This window comes from Ornithorhynchus anatinus, chromosome 2, assembly GCF_004115215.2.
Source record: "Ornithorhynchus anatinus isolate Pmale09 chromosome 2, mOrnAna1.pri.v4, whole genome shotgun sequence".
NCBI classification, from domain to species: Eukaryota; Metazoa; Chordata; class Mammalia; order Monotremata; family Ornithorhynchidae; genus Ornithorhynchus; species Ornithorhynchus anatinus.
Window position 1 is genome coordinate 161,383,449 of NC_041729.1, and position 25,983 is coordinate 161,409,431.

Below are 25,983 nucleotides of genomic sequence, written 5' to 3' on the forward strand. Positions count from 1 at the left end.
CAACCACTGGTGGTTCCTGAAACGATGGGAGACATGGCCTGAGCATAAGCCAGCGACAGGCATATGTCTATCAATGCTACAGTTCTGGTTTTCGTCATCTCTCTGGCTGTTCATTCTCAGTCTCCTTCGCGGGCTCCTTCTTCCCCTCCCATCCCCTAACTGTAGGGCTTCCTCAAGGGTCAGTTCTTGGTCCCCTTCTGTTCTTCATCCAGACCCACTCCCTTAGTGAACTCATTTGCTCCCACGGCTTCGACTATCATCTCCTCCCCGTTCTCTCTCCCTCCCTCCAGGCTCGTATCTCCTCCTGCCTTCAGGAAGTCTCCACCTGATGTCCTCTCGCCACCTAAAACCTAACATGTCCAAGATTGAGCTCCTTATCTTCCCTCCCAAACCCTGCCCTCTCCCTGACTTTCCCGTCACTGGGGACGGCACTACCGCTCTTCCCTTCTCACAAACCCGAAACCTGGGTGTTATCCTTGACTGTGCTCTCTCATTCTCCCCACATATCCAATCCGTCACCAAAACCTGCCGGTCTCACCTGCACAACATTGCTAAGATCTGTCCTTTCCTCTCCATCCAAACCACTACCCAGTTAGTACGATCACTCATCCTATCCCGACTGGATTACTGCATCAGCCTTCTCTCTGACATCAGCTTTCTCTCTCTGACCTCCCAATCTCCTGTGTCTTCCCACTTCAGCCTGTACTTCGCTCTGTTGCCCAGATTATTACAGAAATGCTCTGGGCATGTCACCCACCTCCTCAAAAATTTCCAGTGGTTGACTATCAACCTCTGAATCAAGCAAAATCTCCTCACACTTGGCTTCAATGCTCTCCATCACTTTGCCCCCTCCTAACTCACCTCCCTTCTCTCCTTCTACACTCTGCTCCTCTGGGGCCACTAACCTTCTCTCTGGACCTCATTCTCACCTGTCCCGCCATCGACCCTGGCCCACACCCTACCTCTGTCCTGAATGCCCTCCCTCCTCCCATCCGCCAAACAATCACACTTCCCCCCTTCAAAGCCCTACTGAGCGCTCACCTCCTCCCGGAGGCCTTCTCAGACTGAGCCCTCCCTTTCCCTCTGCTCCTCCTCCCCTCCCCATTGCACCGACTCCCTCCCTCTGCTCTACCCCCTCCCTGCCCCACAGCCCTAGTGTATATATGTACGTATTTATTATCCTATTTATTAACGATGTGTATATATCTATAATTCTATTTATTTATATTGCTGCCTGTCTACTTCTTTTGTTTTGATGTCTTTCTCCCCCCTTCTAGACTGAGAGCCCCTTGTTAGGTAGGGATTGTCTCTATTTGTTGCTGAATTGTACTTTACAAGGACTTAGTACAGTGCTCTGCACACAGTAAGCACTCAACAAATATGCCTGAGTGAATGAATGAATGAATTAATTAATAATAATGATTGATGGTATTTGTTAAGTGCTTACTATGCGTCAAGCACTGTTCTAAGCGCTGGGGTAGAGACGGGCTAATCAGTGAAGACGCGGTCCGTGTCCCACAGGGGGCTCACAGTCTCAATCCCCATTTTCCAGATGAGGGAACTGAGGCCCAGAGAAGCAAAGTGACTTGCTCAAGGTCACACAGCGGATAGGTGGCAGAGCTGGGATTAGAACCCATGACCTTCTGACTCCCAGGCCCGGGCTCTAGCCACTATACCATGCTGCTTCCATACACACAAACATACACATGCCACAAAATCCCTTGGCAATGTACACAGTGGCACTGAGTTTGGATTATGGAACAGACCCAGCTCAGCCCTTGTCGAGTTTCTTCAAATACCACTTGTCAGCTGTGTGACTGTGGGCAAGTCACTTCACTGCTCTGTGCCTCAGTTCCCTCATCTGTATAATGGGGAGTAACTGTGAGCCTCACGTGGGACAACCCGATTACCCTGTATCTACCCCAGCGCTTAGAACAGTGCTCTGCACATAGTAAGTGCTTAACAAATACCAATATTATTATTACCCACACATGCAAAGACACACAAACAGGGTCCAGACAAGCTTCACAAATGAGATACAAAAAAGAAACTTTACCTCTGGAGACTTCTGACCAGGTTCCTTTTCCTGTTGGGAGAAAAGAAAAAAGAAGGTGCATTATCCACCTGGTCCAGCGCTACAAATGACAGCATCCCGGATTCGGAAACCTGCTAAAAGCTGAAAGGTCAGGACCCGCCGCATGGGAGAAAATAGGCTTCGGCACTTCCTCTTCAGGGCAAGAAGAGACATGAAACCTAGGAACTCACCACATTCGGTGCCTCTTTTTTCAGATTGCTCAGGCTGCTGGATTTCTGTAGAGTGGAAATCCTAAAAACAACAGGGACAGTGACTGCGATTAATAACGGGGGAGATGGCGGAGGGGGAGGAGGACCTGAGAGGGAAACTGCCTTTGGTTTTTCAGTCCAACATCTCAAATATGACTGCCCAAAGTTTTGTCTGGGCTGGACTCTGGAAAGAGAAATTCCAAATTTATTTTGTGTTGGTCTTCCCCACTAGATTGTCTGCTCCATGAGGGTAGGGATTGTGCCTACTTACTCTACTGTGCTTAGTACAGTGCTCCGCACACAGTAAAACACAGTAAAATACCAGTAAAATCTGCCCTTTCCTCTCCATCCAAACTGTTACGACATTAATCTAAGCACTATCTTATCCCGCCTTGAATACTGCATCGGCCTCCTTGCTGACCTCCCTGCCTCCTGTCTCTCCCCACCCCAGCCTATCCTTCACTTTTCTGTCCGGATCACTTTTTCTATAAGGACGTTCAGTCCATGCTTCCCCCCTCCTCAAGAACCTCCGGTGGCTGCCCGTCCACCTCCTCATCAAACAGAAACTCCTCACCATTGGATTTAAAGCAGTCAATCCCCTTGGCCCCTCCTACCTGGCCTGGCTACTCTCCTACTCCAACCCAAACCACACACTTCGCTCCACCGATGCTAACCTTCCCACTGTAGCTCCATCTCATCTATCTTGCCGCCAACCTCTCGCCCGCATCCTGCTTCTGGGTTGGAACGCCCTCCCTCTTCATATCCAAAAGACGATTCCTCTCCCCTACTTCAAAACCTTATTGGGAGCCCATCTCCTTCAAGAGGCCTTCCCTGATTAAGTCCTCCTTTCCTCTTCTCCCACTCCTATCTGCATCGCCCTGATTTGTTCCCTTTATTCATTCCCCCCAGCACAAGCCCAGAGCACTTATGTCCATATCCATCATTTATTTATATTAAAGTTTGTCTTCTCCCTCTAGGCTGCTGTGGGAAGGGAATGTGCCTGGTATATTGTTATACTGTACTCTCCCCAGCAGTCAGTTCAGTGCTCTGCACACAGCGAGTGCCCAATAAATACGACTGACTGACTGCCTGATTGACAGTATGTGCTCAGTGGATTAGAGTCACCATGGCACTTAGTCAAGGAAGAGACTTATTTTATGGCATCTGTTAAGCTCTTACTATATGCCAGGCACTGTCCTAGGGTTGGAGTAGATACAAGCTAATCGGGTTGGATGCAGTCCCTGACACACATGGGGCTCACAGTATTAATCCCCATTTTACAGATGAGGCAACCGAGGCCCAGAGAAGTGAAGTGACTTGCCCAAGGTCACACATCAGACAAGTGGCAGAGCCGGGATTAGAACCCAGACTTCAAAAGCAGGAGCTTCTGCATCTCCTGTGATCCACGGAGTGTGCACAAGAGCATATCCTGCTGCTTTCAACATGGCTGGAGTTGCAATACTAATGATTATACTACCTGTTAAGCGTTTAATGTGTGCTAAACATGGCACTAAGCGCTGGGGTAGATACAAGCTAATCAGTTTGGGGACACAGTTCCTGTCTCACATGGGACTCACAGTCTAAGCAGGAGGGAGTAGGATTTGATCCCCATTTTACAGATGAGGTAACTGCCCATATTAAGACTTTCAGTTTATTAGTCATCTGATCTGTGGGCAAGGGCACTGGAAAGGATCAAGTGGAAATCAATCATTTTTCAAAATGGTCTCTTTTGGGGCAAGAACTCAAAGGAATAGGCAGTCTGTATTCAGGGAAGCGGCGTGGCCTTGGGGAAAGAGCCCGGATCAAGGGGTCAGACACGAGTCCTACTCCCAGTCTTACATTTCACTTCTCTGGGCCTCAGTTCCCTCATCTGCATAATGGGAATTCAATCCCTGGTCTCTCTCCTACTTGCACTGTGAGTCCCACGTGAGACCTGATGATCTTGTATCTATGTACTACTTGACCCGTAGTAAGTGCTTAACTAATACCACGATTGATCTTATTATTATTCTCTCCGTACCACAGACGGGGCTGGTGTGAGGCACAGGTGCGATACTGAGTGGGTGGCTCCTGAACCACCGAGGAAATCCCAAACGCAGCTGCGGCTACTACGTTTCCCCGATGAATAAACGCCAAAATGCCTTTCGGAATGACCCTACCTCACATCCTCTGACGACTCTGGGCCGGACTGCAGTTTCGGTTTCTCAGGAGTGGTTTCCGAGCTCACGGAAGGAGGTGAAAACGAAGGGATTGAGACTTGCAAGATGCTGGTGTGCACCTGGAATGATACAGTCAGAGGCCAAATTGGAACGGGTGCAAAACAGACAATTCCAAACCCAACTGAGGCTACTCGTGGTGAGAGCTTAGTCTACATATTTTCACTCTCTCCTCCTGTCATATAATGATAATCATCTTCACCATCATCATCGGGGTATTTGTTAAAATACAATAATTATTATAATAATAATTGTGGTATTTGTTAAGTGCTTAGTATGTGCCAAGCACTGTACTAAGCGCCAGGGTGGGTACAACAAGGTGATTGCGTTGGACACGGTCCCGCTCAACATAAAGCATACAGCCTTAATCCCCATTTTACACATGAGGGAACTGAGGCCCAGAAAAGTGCAGTGACTTGCCCAAGGTCACCCAGCAGACAAGTGGCAGGGCCAGCATTAGAACCTAGGTCCTTCTGACTCCTAGTCCCGGGCTCTATCCACTAGGCAACACTGCTTCATTATTACTATTTTCCTCATCATTAAAATACATACAATTCAAACTAACAGGGTGGTGGAAGAGAGTAACATAAAATGACATTAACACGCTTAAGTTTTTAACAATAACTGATAAATGAGTAGCAAACTGTACTTTACGTTTCCACTAAGATGTTATACAACGCAATACCTTGGAAACACAGACTTTCACATTCTCTGGCTTGCTACAGCAAACAGCTGACTAGAAGAGTGATTTCCAAATATGCTACATTAAACAGACCCATGCAAATATATAAACTAAATAAGTGTAAATCTAGGATTTTAGGATGTGGTGAATGTTCTTTCATTCATTCAATAGTATTTATTGAGTGCTTACTATGTGCAGAGCACTGTACCAAGTGCTTGGAATGCACAATTCGGCAACAAGACAGATAATCCCTGCCCAATGACGGGCTCACAGTCTAATCGAATAATAATAATCTTGGTATTTGTTAAGCGCTTACTATGTGCCGAACACTGTTCTAAGCGCTGGGGTAGACATAGGGGAATCAGGTTGTCCCACGTGGGGCTCACAGTCTTCATCCCCATTTGACAGATGAGGTAACTGAGGCACCGAGAAGTTAAGTGACTTGCCTAAAGTCACACAGCTGACAAGTGGCCGAGCCGGGATTTGAACCCATGACCTCTGACTCCAAAGCCCGTGCTCTTTCCACTGAGCCACGCTGCTTCTCTCTGAACCTCCAGATCATATTTCAAAAGGCCCTTTGGGACAAAGCAACAGAAATGTTTCCAAGTCAAAATAAAATTGTTCTTCTAGACCCATTCGCTGTAAGCTCGTTGTGGGCAGGCAATGTGTCTGTTTATGGCTCTACTGTACTCTTCAAAGCACTTAGTACAGTGCACAGTAGCCGTTCCATAAATACAAGTCAATGAACGAATGAATGAATGTTTTCCAGAAACTTCGTCATGAGTTTTTCAGGTTTTCTTTAGTGATACTTTGAAGAGGACAATCAAATTGTAATCTGACAGGCGCTTGAGCTGATCAGAACAATTCTCGAGGCTGGTGATTGGACAATGGGGACAATGGTTCTAATATCTTGGATCTGGAGGGGACTGGCAGCTGGCTCAATTTAGGAGCGGGGGGCTCGGAACTGTTGTGTCCCTCACCTGGCCCTAGACTGGAAGCTCGTTACGGACAGGGAGCCTTTCTGCTAATTCTGTTGTATTGGAACTTCGTGACCGCTTAGTACAGTGCTCTATAAATTCTTTTGACTGACTGCCCCCGCCCCAACCCATCTTTTTCAGAGATTTTTGCCAATGAGGTGGGGTGAGAGACACATAGTACATCATAAAAATTCAGGAGCATGGTGTAGTGGATGGAGCATGGGCCTGGGAGTCGGAGAAGGTCATGGGTTCTAATTCTGGCTCCGCCACTTGTCTGCTGTGTGACTCTGGGCCAGTGACTTCACTTCTGTGGGCCTCAAGTTCCCTCATCTGTAAAATGGGGATTGAGACTGTGAGCCCCATGATGGGACGGGGACTGTGTCCAACCTGATTAACTTGTATCTACTCCAGTGCTTAGAACAGCGCTTGGCACATGGTAAACGCTTAACAAGCACCATTATTCTTATTACTATTATTATTACAGGAGAAGTTGAGGCACAGAGAGGTTAAGGTGCTCGCCCAAGGGCACAGAGGCGGTCAGGGACCGTACTAGGCCCTGTGCTTTACCCATTAGAGGCGGCTTTCAGAAACACGCCCCAAATTGTTCCTTAATGCTGCTGCTTTGGAAAAACCAATCGCTACCTCTTCAAAAACTCCCGTGTTCAACGCCTCCCGGTTAGGAGACCCTGCTAGAGGAATAGGTGAGGGGCTTTGGTCTGGATCGTTGAAAGTCTGCGTGTCCAGCAAGGCGGAGACGGATCCGGAATTCAGTGATTCTTCATATTCACACTCTTTGCCTGTGGAAAAACATCACAAAGAGAGAACGGATTAGATCGGTGCTATTGGGGGATGATATGCTTTGAAAATTCATCTGTAAAAAATGGGGATGACGACTGAGTCCCATGTGAGACAGGGACCGTGTCCAACCCAATTAGCTTGTATCGACCCCAGTGCTTAGAACAGTGCTTGATACACAGTAAGTGCATAACAAATACCACCATTATTAAAGCACCGTGGCGCAAATCTGAGTTTTATACTGAATGTCCACAACTGTACCTTTACTTATTTACATCTACTAATGTCTGCCTCCCCCTCTAGACTGTAAGCTTGTTGTGGGGAGGGAATGTGCCCACTTATTGTTACACTGTCCTCTCCCAAGTGCTTAGTACAGTGCTTAGGACAGTGAGCGTTCAATAAATAGGAATGGAAAAAATGAATGAATGAATGAAAAGAGAGGATTAGGTCTCAGACTCCTTTAGGCTAGGGTTAAACTGTTAGAGGCTCCCTTAGCCGGGACCAAATTTTCACAACTGCCGAGTCCCTCCCAGGGAGCTCAGCAGAGATTCACCCCCCTGCAATTCAGGGAATGAGAAAGAACCTGGTTTTCCTCCTCTTTCCACTATATGTTAACCATTTGTGTCACTCAACAACACTTTTTTTTATGGTATTTGTTAAGCACTTACTATGTAATCAGTGGTATTTACTTATTTGGTTACTGATATCTGTTAAGTGCTTACTATGTCAAACACTCTTCTAAGCCCTGGGGTAGATCATCAGGACCCATATGGGGCTCACACCGAGGGAGAACAGGTTTTAAATCAACATTGTGCAGATGAGGAAACTGAGGCCCTGAGAAGTGAAGTGACTTCCCTGAGGTCACAAAGCAGACAAATGAGGGAGCAGGGATTAGAACCCAGATCCTCTGATTCCCATGCCTAAGGCTCTTCATTCATTCATTCATTACTGTGTGCAGAGCACTGTACTAAGCTTAGGGAAAGGGGATGGATAGGCTTTAAAGCCAATGGTGAGGAGTTTTTGTTTGATACAGAGGTGGATGGTCAACTCCTGGAGATTTTTGAGGAGGGGTTGACATGCCCAGAGCGTTTCTGTAGAAAGAAAATCTGGGCACCTCCACTAGGCCACACCACTGGGTCCATGGGGCAGAACCCAGAACTACCCAATGTGGTTAATCAGTGCATCGGGTTCATCCTGATGATCAATCGATCCACCCATATTATTCAGGCTCAACAACCGCACGGGGCAGCACTTAGGTACATATCGGTAATTTTATGTATGCTAATGTCCGTCTCCCCCTCTAGACTGTAAGCTCGTTGTGGGCAGGGAACGTGTTTGTCATCATGTACTCTCCCCAGCGCTTAGTATAGCGCTCTGCACAGAGTAAGTGCTCAATAAATACAACTGACTGAGGAAAACACAACCTCCCAGTCCAAAAATTTCTCATATTGACCCTTTCTTTTTTCACCTTGAGTCAATATCACCACGTCCTGCGCTTTCTTGTACTTATTCAGACACTGACGAAGGTCTTCTATTTTCCGGTCCTAGAAGAAGAGATAGAGATGGAGGATTTAAATGGTGGGACGACAATGCCTCAATTTGGGAGGAGCGAGCCAAGGCGTAAATCTGAATGATCGGGTTATTTTCACTCTTCGGGAAACGGGGTGTCGTCACCATTACTGAAATGGGGACCCCCTCAACCACAAGGGCCACTAGCAAATGGCTCCCGGGGGGAAATGGGATCCGGATTGAGGGCTGAAAGCCTCCAAGGACCTTTAGCCATTCCTAGTTTGAGTTGCGAAAAATAAGCTGAGCCTTTCTGAGAGACGCCCGGGGGAAATAAAACAAAAGTAATACAGAAGAAGGCTTTGCGTTCCTCCTCCCTGAAGTTACTATGTACAAAGCGCAGCCAGGGTAGACAGTCAGTAGTCAGTCGATCGCATTTATTGAGCGCTTACTGTGTGCCGAGCACTGTCCTAAGCACCTGGGCGAGTACAACACAACCACGTAACAGACAAATTCCCTGCCCACAACGAGCTTAGAGCCTAGAGGGGCTGTAGGTCCAGTGAGGGTAATTCCAATCCACACTGCGAGGCAGGCAAACTGACAATCCATTTTTAAATTCTTTTTAAGCATTTAATATTGTTAGATCATTATATTTAATAATAAAAATAATGGTATTTGTTTAGCTCTTACTATGTGTCAAGCACTGTACTACGCCCTGGGATGGATACAAGCCAATCGGTTTGGACACAGTCCCTGTCCTATTATAGGCTCATAGACTAAATCCCCATTTTACAGATGAGGAAACTGATACACAGAAAATTGAAGTAACTTGTCCAAGGTCACACAGCAGACAAGTAGTGGAGCCAGGATTAGAAACCAAGACCTTCTGACTCCCAGGCCCGTGCTCTATCCACTGCGCCATGCTGCTTCTCACGCCAGGCACTGTACTAAGCGCCGAGGTAGAGACAAGCTTAGGAGGTTGGACCAGTCCCCATCCCACATGGGGCTCATAGTCTTGATCCCCATTTTTTACAGATTTTTTTTAAACAAATTCCCTGTATGAGGTGGTAGTCTGATTGATCCCTAGCGCCAACCTCGGCTAGTGACCCTTAGCTGGCGCCCAGTACACTACCTTTTCTTCATTCGCTGCCATCAGTGACTCCACGGCTTTCTTCATTTTCTGCACCTCGATATCTACAACACACAAAACGGCTCGATGTGAGCTAAGGGAGGTTCCGAATTTAGGGCGATACTTTCGACAGCATTCCTAAGACTCCACTGAGGCTCACTCTCTCTTGCTTTTTCCAATGAGAAAGGGAAACATTCCAAATGACTTCGTTTGTAGGCGAAGAGGAAATTGTTTGCAAACTTTTTTTGTTAATGGAATTTAAGCACTTACTATGTGCTTGGCATTGTACTAAGTGCTGGGGTGGATAAAAGCTAATCAAGCTAACTAAGCTGTCCCATATAGGGCTTAGTCTTACATTTTACAGATCCCCATTTTACAGATAGGGAAAATGAAGGACAGAGATATGAAGTGACTGGCCCAAAATCACACTGCAGACAAGCGGTGGAGCTGGCATTAGAACCCAGGTCCTTCCGACTCTCAGGTCGGTGCTCTATCCACTAGGCCTTGTTGCTACTCAGTCTGTCAGTCGATCGTATTTATTGAGCACTTACTGTGTGCAGAGCACTGTACTAAGCACTTGGGACAGTACAATAAAACAAAAAACAGGCACGGTCCCTGCCCACGATGAGCTTAACCTCCCACACTGGGTGAAAATCAGAAAAGCCGAGGGTGTTGCAAAGTTTGTCTCACTGACAAAATGTTGTCTCCCTCTAAAAGTGGCTAATTCATTAACTCCAGGATGGGGTGGATGCAAGGTCATCTAAAATGCACACGCCTCTCCAGATCAAAGAAAAACAATCTCACTTGCCACGGTGGTAAAATAAAAGGCAGGTGAATCCAAGCGCAAACCACTCAGAGAAATAATAATAATCATGGTATTTGTTAAGTGCTTACTGCGCACCAGGCACTGCACTAAGCGCTGGGGTGGATACAAGCAAATTGGGCTGAACGCAGTCCCTGTCCCACATAGGGCTCACAGACTAAATCCCCATTTTAGAGATGAGGTCACTGAGGCCCAGAAAAGTGAAGCGATTTGCCCAAGGTCACACAGCAGACAAGTGGCACAGCCGGGATTAGAACCAATGACTTTCTGACTCCCACGCCCGGGCTCTCTCCGCTACGCCATGCCGCTGACCAATGGTCCAGAGAGATGGGTCGTGTACACGGGATGAAAGCAGAGTAAATGATGTGAAGCCACAGTCCCGAGATCGGTACAGATGCCAACAGCCTGAGGGAATGTCGGTGGAAGGGGGCGGTCCGGTGTCTCTTTGGGTTTTGGGCCGAGCAGACATGCTGGAAAACGCCCTGTTGAGTTCACTCAGAGAGATGACAGATCTTTTGCTTCATCTATAAACCCCGTTTCAAACACCGCTTCCCCCCTAAATTTGAAAGACTCTGCAGGATGCCACGGACTATGAGATGTAAAGGGAAGCGAACTGAAAGAAGGGGCAAGTCCGCTTCAGCTTTAATGAGTAGGGTGTTAGCTTCTCAAAGCAAGACATGAATTGTACTTTCCCAAGTGCCTAGTACAGTGCTTTGCATGCAGTAAGAGCTCAACAAATATGACTAACTGAATGAATGAATGAACTAATGAATGAACAGAGGGAGGAAATGCTATTTCTCAGCAACGTGAAGAATGTTTAGGTTGGTCTGGCCTAGAGGTCATTTCATCTATCAGAACTAGTACTCGGGCTGTTCCATACATCACCCAGCCGCTTGTCCGCCTCAGAAAACCCCAACCAATCCTTTACGCCCCCCAAAATTTACTCCTGGAAACTAAGCTATCACCATCATAATCAACAACAGCATTTACTGAAAGCCTACTAGGTGCACTGTAATAATAATAATAATTGTGGTATTTGTTAAGCGCTTACTATGTTCTAGACACTTCATTAAGCACTGGGGCGGATACAAGCAAATCAGGTTGGACACAGTCCCTGTTCCCCATGGGGCTCAAAGTCTCAATCCCCATATTACAGATGAGGTAACTGAACCCTAAAGAAATGAAGTGACTTGCCCAAGGTAAAACAGCAGAGAAGAGGCAGAGTCAGGATTAGAACCCATGATCTTCTGCCTCTCAAGGCCGTGCTCTTTCAACTACACTATGCTTCTAACTGCCAGGTTCAAAATCTACCCCATCACCTACACCTCTGACTCCATTGATTCACATCTTCTTCAAACACTGTTGCTTACATTCTTCTTCCTTCCCCGATCATCATCTTCAAAGACTGTGAGCCCCACATGGGACAGGGACTGTGTCCAATTTAGTTGTATCTGCCTCAGCACTTAGTACAGTGCCTGGCACATAGTAAGCGCTTAACAAATACCAAGGAAAATAAAAGCCCTGCTCCTCTCTCATTGCTTCAAAGACTGTGAGCCCCATGCGAGATAGGGACTGGGTCTGAGTTGATTAGGTTGTATCTACCCCAGTGCACCTGGCACAGAATAAGAGGTTAACAAATACTACCTCAGCGCTTAGTATAATAATAATGTTGGTATTTGTTAAGCGCTTACTATGTGCAGAGCACTGTTCTAAGCGCTGGGGTAGATACAGGGGAATCAGACTGTCCCACGTGAGGCTCACAGTCTTAATCCCTACTTTATAGATGAGGTAACTGAGGCACAGAGAAGTTAAGTAACTTGCCCACAGTCCCACAGCTGACAAGTGGCAGAGCTGGGATTAGAATCCATGACCTCTGCCTCCCAAGCCCGTGCTCTTTCCACTGAGCCACACTGCTTCTCTAGTATAGTATTAGTATAATGCCTGGCACATAGTAAGCGCTTAACAAATACCACACAAAAACAAAACCCTGATCCCTCTCTCATGGCGTCTTCTTGCTTTGAAACACTCCCTTGTGCCTCTTATTCTAAAAAGCAAACCCAAAACAATCCTGCCTTGACCCCATGGCTCCTTCCAGTTATCACCCCATCTCCCCCCTACCATTCCTCTCCAAACTCCTCAAACGGGTTACTGACATCCGCCACCACCAATTCCTCTCCTCCAACTCCCTCCTCTCTACTCCCCCTCTGCTCCACAGAAACTGCCTTCTCCATGGTCATCAATGACCTCCTTCTGGCCAAACCCAAAGGTCAACATTCCAACTTAATCCTTTGACACTGAGGATCACCCCCTTTCCCATGGACACACTAGCTAATCTGGGCTAATCCTCTCCTGGTTCTCCTCTTCTGGCCTCTCTTCGGTCTCTTTTGGGGGCTCCGCCACTGCCCTCCCTCCGTCTAACTGTGGGGGTCCCTCAAGGTTCAGTTCTGGGCCCCCTTCTATTCTCCATCTACACTAACTATACTACCAGAGAAGCAGTGTGGCTCAGCAGAAAGAGCCCGGGCTTCGGAGTCAGAGGTCACGGGTTTGAATCCCGGCTCTGCCACTCGTCAGCTGGCTGACTGTGGGCAAGTCACTTACCTTCTCTGTGTCTCAGTTACCTCATCTGTAAAATGGGGATTAACTGTGAGCCTCATGTGGGACAACCTGATTACCCTGTATCTACAGGGCTCATGAGTTCGAATCCCAGCTCTGCCACTTGTCGGCTGTGTGACTGTGGGCAAGTCACTTAACTTCTCTGGGCCTCAGTTCCCTCATCTGTAAAATGGGGATTAAGACTGTGAGCCCCACGTGGGACAACCTGATTCCCCTATGTCTACCCCAGCGCTTAGAACAGTGCTCGGCACATAGTAAGCGCTTAACAAATACCAACATTATTATTATTATTAATAGAACTGTGCTCTGCACATAGTATGCGCTTAACAAATACCAACATTATTATTACTAACTGCCTTGGGCAGCACACCTGCTTCCAAAGCTTCAACTACCCTCTTTATGTTGATGACGCTCCAATTTACCTCCCTATCTCTGACTTGTCTCCCTCCCTACAATCTCGCATTTCCTCTTGCTTTCAGTGCATCTCCACATGGATTTCCCATCAAGAGACTGTAATCTCTCTGTGGGCAAGGAATGTATCTGTTTATTGTTCTATTTTACTCTCCCAAAAGCTTAATACAGTGCTTTGCACATCAGAAGCACTCAATGAACACGAATGAATCTTAAGTTCCTCTACATTTCCAAAATTTGCCCTTTCCTCCCACTCTCATTTTTGCCATGATGATTCACCCTCTTGTCACATCCTCGCTTGACTATTGCTTCAAGCTCCTTGGGGCCTTCCCTGCCTCTATGGCCTAGTGGAAAGAGCCCGGGCCTGGGAGTCAGAGGTAACGGGTTCTAAACCTGGCTCTGCCACATATCTGCTGTGTGACCTTGGGCAATTCACTTCACTTCTCTGGGCCTCAGTTACCTTGTCTATAAAACGGGGAACAAGATTGGTAGACCCATAAGGGACACGGACTGTGTCCAACCTGATTTCCTTGTATCTACCATAGTGCTTAGAAGAGTGCTTGGCACATAATAACCACTTAACAAACACCACAATTACTAATATTATCATTTCCCCTCTCCAGTCCAGAATTAACTCTGCTCCTGGATCGTTTTTCTAAAATATAGCTCTGGGCACATCTCCCCACTCCTTAAAAAACCTCCTTCCTCTCCATCTCAAGCAGAAACTTTCTATTCTATTTATCCTTGCTCCTCTCCCACTACACCCCAGCTTGAATGTTTCATTCATCTCAAGTCAACCTACTCACTGTCCTCTACACCGCAAGCTCATTATGGGCAGGGACCGGTTGAGCTAATTTCTCTTGCACTGTCCTCTCCCAAGCACTTAGAATAGTGCTCTGCATATAGTAAGTGCTCCACAAATATCACTGATTTTTTTAATGGCATTTGTTAAGCGCTCACTATGTGCCAGGCACTGTTCTAAGTGCTGAGGTGGATACAAGATTTTACCTTATTCTCATCTCTCCCGTTCCTAACCTCTTGCTCACAAAGCTCCCTTCTGTCTGGAATTCCCTTCCCAACTATATCCAGCAGACCCCTGCTCTCCCCATCTTCGAAGCCATCTTTGAAGCACTAAATGGGCTTGCCCTCTCCTACTTTACCTTCCTGATTTCCTGCTACAACCCAGCACTTCACATTGTTCCTCTTACGCTGACTTCCTCACAGTACCTCCATCTTGTCTATCTCACCACCGACCCCTCCATATCAGACGACCACTCTCCCCACCTTCAGAGCCTTATTAAGGTCGCATCTCCTCCAATAGGCCTTCCTCGACTTGGTCCTCATTTTCCCTACTCCCTCTCCCTTCTGTGTCGTCCTTGCTCTTAGATTTGCACCTTTTATTTACCTCACCCTCAGTCCCACAGAACTTAGGTGCCTGTAGGTAATTTATTTACTTATATTAATGTCTGTTTCCCCCTTTGCACTGCAGCTCGTTGTGGGCGGAGACATGTCTACCAAGTCTGCTATATTGTACTCTCCCAAATGTTTAGTACAGTGCTCTGCCCATGGTAAGTGACCAAAAGATACGATTGATTGATTAGTCTCTCATCTCCTCAACCTATTTCCCCCTTTAGAGCCACTTGAGCACTTTTGTGTCTTCCTCAGCAGTTGGGATCCTCCATGTAGCATTTATGTTCATATCTTTATACTCTATTTCTTCCTTCAACCTGTAATGCATTTTAGTGTCTTTTTACTTCTCTAGTCTGCAACTTCCTCTTTTTTAAATGGTATTTGTTAAGCGCTTACTATGTACCAGGCACTGTAATGATAATAATAATAATGATGGTATTTGTTAAGCGCTTACTAGGTACCAGACACTGTAATAATTATAATAATGATGATGGTATTTGTTAAGCGCTTACTATGTGTCAAGCACTGTTCTAAGCACTGGGGGGGATACAAGGTAATCAGGATTTCGCCCGAGGGGCTCACTGTCTTTATTCCCATTTTATAGATGAGGTAACTGAGGCCCAGAGAAGTGAAGTGACTTGTCCAACTCACACATCTGAGAAGTGGCAGAGCCGGGATTAGAACCCACAGCTTCTGACTCCCAAGCCCATGCTCTTTCCACTGAGCCACGCTGCTTCTCTGTACCAAGCACCAGGGTAGACAGATACAAACTAATCGGGTTGGATACAGCCCCTCTCCCACATAGGGCTCACATCTAACCCTCATTTTACAGATGAGGTAACTGAGGCCCCGCGAAGCAAAGTGACTTGCCCTAGGTCACTTATATGATAAGCAACAGAGATGGGATTAGGACTCCGGCCCTTCTGACTCCCAGCCTGCGCTCTATCTTCTAGGCCACACCGTCCCACTGATAGGAGGGATCCAGTGGGACCGTATCTACTAATTTTATTGTACTCTTCCCCTCATTTAGAACTATATATGACTTGTACTCAAAAGTACTTTTTTAAATGGTATTTGTTAAGTTCCTACTGTGTGCCAGGCACTGTTCTAAGCACTGGGGTATACACAAGATGATCAGCTGGACACAGCCCATGTCCCATGTGAGGCTCACAGTCTAAATCCCCATTTGGCAGATGAGATGACTGAGGCCCAGGGAAGTGAAGTGACTTGCCCCAGGTCACACAGCAGACAGGTGGTGGAACCGGAATTAGAACCCAGGTCCTTCTGACTCCCAGCCCTGTGCTCTATCCACTAGACCATGCTGCTTCCCACCACTACGATCGATCGATTTATTATTTGGGATAAAAAACAAATAGACTTAATAAACAAAGTCCCTAACTTCAAGAAGATTACAGTCTCTTGGGGGAGATCACAGTGGCTTTAGTGGAAAGATGAATCGCAGTGTGATGATGAGAAGGACTGGTGACCCTTTAATCTCTGTCTGGTAACACTGGGAGACACGGAAGATTTATAGATGAAGCAACTTCCCAGCTCTGGTTAATGCACATGCGAGAAAGCCGAAAAAGGAGCACGTTTCACAAACACAGACGCTGATGATGCAAAGACACCAAAAACTCTTACTTTTGTCTTTGAGCTTCTTTTTACAATTTTCATCTGTGCAGAAAAACCCATTGGATTGGAAGTTAGCATGAAAATAATAATAACAATAATGATGGTATTTGTTAAGCGCTTACTATGTGCCAGGCACTGTACTAAGTGCTGGGGGCAATAAGTGCTGGGGGCAATACAGCAAATCGGGTTGGACACAGTCCCTGTCCCACATGGGGCTCACAGTCTCAATCCCCATTTGACAGATTAGAGAACTGCGGCACAGAGAAGAGAAGTGACTTGCTCAAGGTCATACGGCAGATAAGTGGTGCAGCCGGCATCAGAACCCGAGACCTTCCGACTCCCAGGCCTGTGCTCTCTCTACAACACCCTGCTGCTTCTCTAAAGCATGATGCTGGCAACAACAGAATGCATCTTTATTTACGCAATAGCCAGGTGACCCCCCCACCCATTGTCAGGGGACCAAAAGAGGCATGAAACCCACAGCTGTGGCTCCTTTTGATAAATCTCTTAATGCCATCAAAATGGGCTTTTTGGTTCGGTTCGGTTACCAGCCTGCAAATACAACAGGCAATCCTGGCTCTGCCACTTGTCTGCTGTGTGACCTTGAGTAAGTCACTTACCTTCTCTGTCCCTCAGTTCCCTCATCTCTAAAATGGGGATTAAGACTGTGAGCCCCACATGGGACAACCTGATTATCCCACGCTATCCCACCGCTTAGAAGAGTGCTTGGAATTCATTCATTCATTCAATAGTATTTATTGAGTGCTTACTATGTGCAGAGCACTGTACTAAGCACTTGGAATGAACAAGTCGGCAACAGATAGAGACAGTCCCTGCTGTTTGACGGGCCTACGGTCTAATCGGGGGAGACGGACAGACAAGAACAATGGCAATAAATAGAGTCAAGGGGAAGAACATCTCGTAAAAACCGATGGCAACTAAATAGAATCGAGACGATGTACATTTCATTAACAAAATAAATAGGGTAACGGAAATATATACAGTTGAGCGGACAAGTACAGTGCTGAGGGGATGGGAAGGGAGAGGTGGAGGAGCAGAGGGAAAAGGGGAAAATGAGGCTTTAGCTGCGGAGAGGTGAAGGGGGGGTGGTAGAGGGAGTAGAGGGAGAAGAGGAGCTCAGTCTGGGAAGGCCTCTTGGAGGAGGTGAGTTTTAAGTAGGGTTTTGAAGAGGGGAAGAGAATCAGTTTGGCGGAGGTGAGGAGGGAGGGCGTTCCGGGACCGCGGGAGGACGTGGCCCGGGGGTCGACGGCGGGATGGGCGAGACCGAGGGACGGTGAGGAGTTGGGCGGCGGAGGAGCGGAGCGTGCGGGGTGGGCGGTAGAAAGAGAGAAGGGAGGAGAGGTAGGAAGGGGCGAGGTGATGGAGAGCCTCGAAGCCTAGAGTGAGGAGTTTTTGTTTGGAGCGGAGGTCGATAGACAACCACTGGAGTTGTTTAAGAAGGGGAGTGACACGCCCAGATCGTTTCTGCAGGAAGATGAGCCGGGCGGCGGAGTGAAGAATAGACCGGAGCGGGGCGAGAGAGGAGGAAGGGAGGTCAGAGAGAAGGCTGACACAGTAGTCTAGCCGGGATATAACGAGAGCCCGTAGCAGTAAGGTAGCCGTCTGGGTGGAGAGGAAAGGGCGGATCTTGGCGATATCGTAAAGGTGAAACCGGCAGGTCTCGGTGACGGATAGGATGCGTGGGATAAACGAGAGAGACGAGTCAAGGATGACACCGAGATTGCGGGCCCGAGAGACGGGAAGGATGGTCGTGCCATCCACGGTGATAGAGAAGTCTGGGAGAGGACCGGGTTTGGGAGGGAAGATGAAGAGCTCAGTCTTGCTCATGTCGAGTTTTAGTTGGCGGGCCGACATCCAGGTGGAGACGTCCCGGAGGCAGGAGGAGACGCGAGCCCGAAGGGAGGGGGAGAGGACGGGGCGGAGATGTAGATCTGCTTGTCATCTGCGTAGAGATGGTAGTCGAAGCCGTGAGAGCGGATGAGTTCACCGAGGGAGTGAGTGTAAATGGAGAACAGAAGAGGGCCGAGAACTGACCCTTGAGGAACTCCAACAGCTAAAGGATGGGAGGGGGAGGAGGCGCCAGCGAAGGAAACCGAGAATGACCGGCCAGAGAGGTAAGAGGAGAACCGGGAGAGGACAGAGTCCGTGAGGCCAAGGTGAGATAAGGTATGGAGGAGGAGGGGATGGTCGACAGTGTCAAAGGCAGCAGAGAGGTCAAGGAGGATCAGAATGGAGTAGGAGCCATTGGATTTGGCAAGAAGGAGGTCACGGGTGACCTTAGAGAGAGCAGTCTCGGTAGAGCGGAGGGGACGGAAGCCAGATTGGAGGGGGTCCAGAAGAGAATGGGAGTTAAGGAATTCTAAGCAGCGAGTGTAGACGACTCGTTCTAGGAATTTGGAAAGGAAGGGTAGTAGGGAGATAGGGCGATAACTGGAGGGGGAAGTGGGGTCGAGAGCGGGTTTTTTTAGGATGGGGAGACGTGGGCATGTTTGGAGGCAGAGGGGAAGGAGCCATTGGAGATTGCGCTTAACAAATACCGCCATTATTATTAAATCCCATTAGAGGACCTGGCTTTGAATCCCGCCATCCCCAGGAATAATGGCATCCTGTCTTTTCTGGAAAGCTCATGGAACTTCAAAAGAACCTGTAAATAACATTTAAAAACATCCAAACTCAATTCGTCTAATAGACAGTGTGCAAAAGGATGGCCAAATCTCCAAGAAAGCACAGAGGGCATTTTTAGGATGATTTGGTGGCTTTTCAAGTAAGATAATGGAAGCAAAACATGTAGGGCTCAAAATTAAAACTTCCACAAAGAGAATAATAATAATGATGATGATATTTGTTAAGCACTTACTAGATGCCAAAGACTCTTCTTAGCGCTGGGGTAGGTACAGTGTAATCAGGTTGGACACAGTCCCTGTCCCACATGGGGCTCCCAGTTTTAATCCCCATTTTACAGATGAGGGAACTGAGGCATAAAGTGACTCATGCAAGGTCACACAGCTAACAAGTGGCAGGGACAGGATTAGAACCCAGGGCCTTCTGACTCTCAGTCTCTGGCTGGACCCGGCTGTCCAGCAACGTCAACCGCTCTGGATTCGGGGTGAAGTGGGGTCGGCAGAAACGTAACGCGTAGGGCACTGCTGTGGTGTGAGACTGTAAGCTTGTTGTGGGCAGGGACTGTGTCTGTTTATTGTTCTACTGTACTCTCTCAAGTGCTTTGAAGACAGTAAGCGTTCAATAAATACAACTGAATGAATGAATGAGACATGGCGGGCATCGCCTCAGGAATCTTCCCTGAAGCGGGCTTCTGCAGAAGTGCCATCCTAGCATTCTCGGGGTGCTGTGTATCAATCGTATTTATTGAGCACTTCCTGTGTGCATAGCACTGTACTAAGCGCTTGGGAGGGTACAATATAACAGATTTAGAGGACACATTCCCTGCCCGCATCCAGTTTACAGCATAAAGGGATAAATGACCGATACGGATAAAGTACTGTGGGGATGGGAGGGGGGATGAATAAAGGGAGCAAGTCAGGGCGAAGCAGAAGGGAGTGGGAGAAGAGGAAAGGAGGGTTTAGTCAGGGAAGGCCTCTTGGAGGAGATGGGCTTCCGATAAGGCTTTGAAGCGGGGGAAGAGAAGCAGCGTGGCTCAGTGGAAAGAGCCCGGGCTTTGGAGTCAGAGGTCATGGGTTCGAATCCCCCATGAATCCCAGCTCTGCCACTCGTCAGCTGTGTGACCTTGGGCAAGTCGCTTAACTTCTCTGTGTCTCAGTTACCTCATCTGTAAAATGGGGATTAACTGTGAGCCTCACGTGGGACAACCTGATGACCCTGTATCTCCCCCAGCACTTAGAACAGTGCTCTGCACAGAGTAAGCACTTTACAAATACCAACATCATTATTCTCTGAGTGCTTGTATTTCTTGGCTCAGCTTTGACAATTCAGGGATGTAGCAGAGGCTCATGTAGGAGACTGTGAGCTTGTTGTGGGCAAGGAATGTGTCTGTTGTTATATTATCTCCCAAATGCTCAGGACAGTGCTCTGCACACAGTAAGTGCTCAATAAATACAACTGAATGAATGAAAGAGGCTGTGACGTCTCCTTCGCCGCGGGGTTTTAGAGCTAGCAATCAGGAGGAAGGTGGAATTTATTACTCTGAGCCATGTGCTACGCTAAGCGCTAGGGTAGATAATAGTAATGATAATAAAGATGGTATTTCTTAAGTGCTTACTATGTGTCAAGCACTGTTCCAACTGCTGGCACAGATACAAGCTAATCAGGTTGGATACAGGCCCTGTCCCAAATGGGGCTCGCTATCTTCATTCCCATTTTACAGATGAGGGAACTGAGGCCCAGAGAAGCTAAGCAACTTGCCGGAGGTCACGCGATAATCGGTCAGACACAGTTCCACACTGGGCTCGCTTTCTAATGGGGGAGGGAGAATAGGGATTTCAACCCCATTTCACAGAGGAGGAAACTGAGGCCCTGCGAAGTTAAGTGACTTGCCTGAGGTCACACGGCCGGCAATGAGGTGTACATCCCCTTGATTCTATTTGTCATGATTACGTTGTCTTGTTTTTGTTTCGATCTGTTTTGCTCTGCCGTCTGTCTCCTCCAATTAGACTGTGAGCCCATCACCGGGCAGAGATTGTCTCTATCTGTTGCCGAATTGTCCATTCCAAGCGCTTAGTACAGTGCTCCACACATAATAAGTGCTCAATAAATACTAGTGGATGAATGAATGCTTCTCTAAGAGGTTCCATCCTCCTGCTTTCAGAAAGGAGCTTTAAATCCTCCCTGAGTTTACTGGGATTTCAAGGACCGTGCCACCGAGCCATCTGCAAATGGTGGCCACGTCTCCAAGTCCCTTGATTGCAAGAGGAAGGATCCAAGGAGAGGATCGGAAGTCGCCAAACTACTTGTCTTGCTTTGTCCTCTTTTGCTTTGCTGTCTGTCTCCCCTGTTTAGACTGTGAGCCCGTCATCGGGCAGGGAATTGTCTCTCTCTGTTGCCGAATTGTACATTCCAAGTGCTTAGTACAGTGCTCGGCACATAGTAAGCACTCAATAAATACGATTGGATGAAGTGGCGGAGCTGGTGAGAACCCAGGCCTTCTGACTTCCAGCCCTGTGCTCTTTCCACTAGGTCACGCTGTTTCTGCAGTGAGGACGAAGAGTTGCTTGTTTCAGGTAGTCTGGGACAATTCTATTCAGAGGCAGAGGGTGAGACAAGGGTCTGGGCCGGGGGGCGGGTGGGGTGGGTGTCCCATTAACTTTGCTTCTAAGAGTCCCCGATCTCACCTCGATCGACGATTTCAATCCCTTCTCCTTTCATCTTGCAAACCAGGTTCTCCTGCAGCCGCTTCACTTCACCTTCTTTCTCTTCCAGTTCTTCTTTTAAAGACGCCAGTTCGTCCTGCAGAGAGCGTACAGTTCTCTCAGAATCGTCAAAAGGAAACGTGGTCTCAATTTTAAAATACGGAATGAACTTCTCTTGGACGGGATTATCGGGCAGCGGGCAAGTGGCGGAGTTGGCATTAATTAAACCCGGTCCTCTGAGTCCCAAGCTCAGGCTGTCTCGACTACGCTAGACTGTGAGCTCCTTGTGGGCAACTCTGTTATACTGTACTCTCCTGAACAGTACAGCGCTTGCCCACGGTGAGTGCTCAATAAATACGATCGACGCTCGCCCACGGTGAGTGCTTAATAAATACGATCGATTGATAGGCTACAGTGCCTGAATAGTGAAGTTTGAGAAGTCAGAGGGGGCCAGTGCAGAAGCCCAGTTATGTTGGGAAGTCAATAATAATAATAATAATAATAATAATAATAATTATGGTATTTGTTAAGCGCTTACTATGTGCAGAGCACTGTTCGAAGCCCTGGGGTAGTTACAGGGTAATCAGATTGTCCCACGTTGGGCTCACATTTTTGAATCCCCATTTTTACAGATGAGGTAACTGAGGCACGGAGAAGTTAAGTGACTTGCCCAAGGTCACACAGCAGACAAGTGGCGGAGCCGGGATTAGAACCCACGACTTCTGACTCCCAAGTCTGGGCTCTTTCCACTGAGCTATGCTGATTCTACATACACTTTTCAAACCCAGTACACATGGACTCCACACACTGGCATGTTAGAAATGTTTTCGGTCAGGAGCAGAGATGCAGCACGGCCTAGGGGATAGAACCCGGACCTGGGAGTTGGAAGGACCTGGGTTCTAATCCCGGCTCTGCCACCTGTCTATTGTGTGACCTTCGGCAAGTCACTTAAACTTCTCTGTGCCTCTGTTACCTCATCTGTAAAAATGGGGATTAAGACTATGAGCCCTAGGTGGGCCAAGGACTGTGTCCAACCTGATGAGCTGGAATCTACTCCAGCATTTAGAACAGTGCCTGGCACAATAGTAAGTGTTTAACAAATACCATTTTTTTAAAAAAGTCCAAAGAGAGAACAGATTCTGACATCTGTCTTTAGTATCTTACTTGAACCCAGAACAAATGTCTGGGCTGATAATGTGGTTGTTAAGATACTGCAACTGAAATACATTATTTCAGAAACCAATCACAAATATGGATGGAGATTTTAAAGTCATTGCAAAAGCAAAACCACCCAACTAAGTAAACCTCGCCACCAGGCTGACTCCTTGTCAAACAGACACAACCGGGAAAGTAAATAAAACATAAAATTCAAAATATGTCTGTTTTACCTGTCTGGCCTCAGTAAAGTCTGTTGTATTTACTGAGTGCTTACTGGGTGCAGAGCACTGTGCTAAGGTCTTGGGAAAACATGATATAACAATAAACAGACACATTCCCTAGGCACAACGAGCTGACAGCCTAAGGATTAACTTTGAGCTAAATCACCACTTTAAATTTTGGCAGCATTTAGACCCTAAGATGCATTTTGATACTTTTTATTTTTCTGCTCTCTATGAGGAAAATTCTAAAGCTTGGTTTTAAGAATTCTGTTTGCAAGTCACCTTTACTGATAATTTGAGTTTTATATGGGGGCTTTAATTTCCCAAAGCACTCAGTTTTGTCCTCACATCACTCCTGTGTGGTAGGGAGAGTGGATATTATCACTCCCATTGCACAGATGGGGATACTGAGGCCTAGAGAGGTGAGGAGATTTGGTGGGGCAGAGAATCTATCTGTTATATTTTGCTACTGTCCTCTCCCAAGCGTTTAGTACAGTGCGCTGCACACAGTAAGTGCTCAATAAATATGACTGACTGACCAGACCTAAGGCAGCCAGTAGGCCACTGGTAGAGCAGCATCCAGAAGCCAGAATCCCAGCCCTGCTCTCTTTTTAAAGCAAATTATTCACTGATGATGAAACCCAGGTTGATATGTTTTTCCAAATCTCTATGGAACACTGGTTAATAATAATAATAAGTGTGGTATTTTTTAGGTGCTTCCTATGAGCTAGGCACTGTTCTGAGGGCTGGGGTAGACACAAGATAATCAGGTTGGACCCAGTCCCTGTCCCACATAGGGCTCACAGTCTTAATCCCCATTTTACAGATGAGGGAACTGAGACACAGAGAAGTGAAGTCACTTGCCCAAGGTCACAGAGCAGACAAGTGGTGGAGCTGGGATTAGAACCCATGACCTTCTGAGTCCCAGGCCCATTAGGCCATGTTGCTTCTCTAGGGAATGATTGATAATAATAATAATAATCATCATGTGGTATTTGTTAAGCACTTTACTATGTGTCAGGCACTGTTCTAAGCGCTGGGGTGGATACAAGATGATCGGGTTGGATAGAGTCCCTGTTCCACAGAGGCCTCACAGTCTCCATCCCCATTTTACAGATGAGGAAACTGAGCCAGAGAATGAACTGACTTGTCCTAGGTCCCACAGCAAACAAGTGGTGATGTTGCATTTAGAACCCAGGTCCTTCTGAATCCCAGGCCCAGGCTCCATCCACTAGGCCATGCTGCTTGTCCCACATCTAACCCTCAAGGGAGCAGGTTGTGGGCAGGGATTGTCTCTCTTTATTGCTGAACTGTACTTCCCCAAGAGTTTAGTACAGTGCTCTGCACAAAGTAAGCACTCAATAAATACGACTGAATAAAAGGAGGGAGAAGCAGCCTGGAAGCCAACACAGTTTTATTTTAGAAGCAGCGCGGCCTAGTAGATAGAGCCCAGGCCCGAGAGTCAGAAGGACCTGGGTCTAATTCCGGCTCCTCCATTTATCCGTTGAGTGACCTTAGGCAAGTCACTTCACTTCTCTGGGCCTCAGTTCCTCAGCCGTAAAATGGGGATTAAGACTGTGAGCCCCACGCGGTTCATGGACTGGATCCAAGATGACTAGCTTGTACCTACCATAGTGTTCAATACAGGCCCTGACACAGAGTAAGCGCTTAACAAGTACCATAAAAGAAAACACAAAGAGTTTTCACTGAGGAAGTGGGTGGGAGAGCTGAGAGTAGAAAGCAAAGACCAGAAGGTTTTCAAGCAATTGGAAAGGGGGAGAGAGTGCTTACTACAGTGGCAAGCCTAGAACGGCAATCTCTGTTAGATTGTAAATTGCTTGAGGGCAGAGAACTTGGGTTAGTTAGTGCAATCAATCAATCAATAGTATTTACTGAGCGCTCACTGTGTGCATGGCTCTGTACTAAGTGCAACAATATAAGAGACACAACGAGCTTACAATCTAGTTGTTGTTGTACTCTCCCAGGTGCTTAATACAGTGCTTTACCCTCAGCAGGTGCTTAATAAATACCATTAATTAACTGACCGGGTCCTCTAAACTGTAATCTCATTGGGGGGGCAGGGGAATGTGTCTCTTATACTGTCCTATTGTACTCTCTCAAGTGCTTAGTACAGTGCTCTGCACCCAGTAAGCACTCAATAAATACAATTAATTACTCGATGCTGAGGAGAAGGTAGACTCTAATAAGCCCCAACTTCCATCCCCTCGTCAGAGATGAGGTTTTGCTGCTCATCGGTTGGCTAAGAAATGGAATTTGGCTTTGGGCACGGTTAAAGTCAGATTTAGCAGTTCATAAGACTGATCATAATGATACTCATGGTATTTGTTAAGTGCTTACTACGTCCTAAACACTGTAATAATAATGTTGGTATTTGTTAAGTGCTTACCATGTACAGAGCACTGTTCTAAGCACTGGGGGAAATACAGGGTGATCAGGTTGTCCCACGTGAGGCTCACAGTTAATCCTCATTTTACAGATGAGGTAACTGAGGCACAGAGAGGTTAAGTGACTCGCCCACAGTCACACAGCCGACAAGTGGCAGAGCTGGGAGTCGAACCCATGATCTCTGACTCCGAAGCCCAGACTCCTTCCACTGAGCCACTCTGCTTCCACTGTACAAAGCACCGGGGTAGATACGAGTTAATCGGGTCGGATGCAGTCCTGGTCCTACATGGGGCTAAAACTCTGGAGGAGACTCAGTTTCTTCTTTTGCAATCTGTTGACTGAGGTTGCTTACTGAACCTTTTTTTTTATGGTATCT

General features: G+C 47.2%; 1 protein-coding gene across 8 annotated transcripts in view; it reads right to left on the bottom strand.

Moving 5' to 3' along the window:
• Positions 1 to 25,983, bottom strand: part of PPFIBP1 (PPFIA binding protein 1) — a 185,568-nt gene that overhangs the window by 37,104 nt on the left and 122,481 nt on the right. For 4 of the 8 annotated variants that reach the window (XM_029057995.2, XM_029057994.2, XM_029058000.2 and 1 more), the window contains 8 exons: positions 21,805 to 21,919; positions 16,487 to 16,519; positions 9,592 to 9,653; positions 8,422 to 8,497; positions 6,801 to 6,955; positions 4,443 to 4,561; positions 2,266 to 2,326; positions 2,057 to 2,086 (listed from right to left, as the gene is read on the bottom strand). In XM_029057995.2, coding sequence (XP_028913828.1) covers positions 2,057 to 2,086; positions 2,266 to 2,326; positions 4,443 to 4,561; positions 6,801 to 6,955; positions 8,422 to 8,497; positions 9,592 to 9,653; positions 16,487 to 16,519; positions 21,805 to 21,919 — 651 coding nt within the window. The remainder of the gene's footprint in view (positions 1 to 2,056; positions 2,087 to 2,265; positions 2,327 to 4,442; positions 4,562 to 6,800; positions 6,956 to 8,421; positions 8,498 to 9,591; positions 9,654 to 16,486; positions 16,520 to 21,804; positions 21,920 to 25,983) is intronic. The other 4 variants (XM_029057999.2, XM_029057996.2, XM_029058001.2 and 1 more) reach the window with 1 other exon arrangement.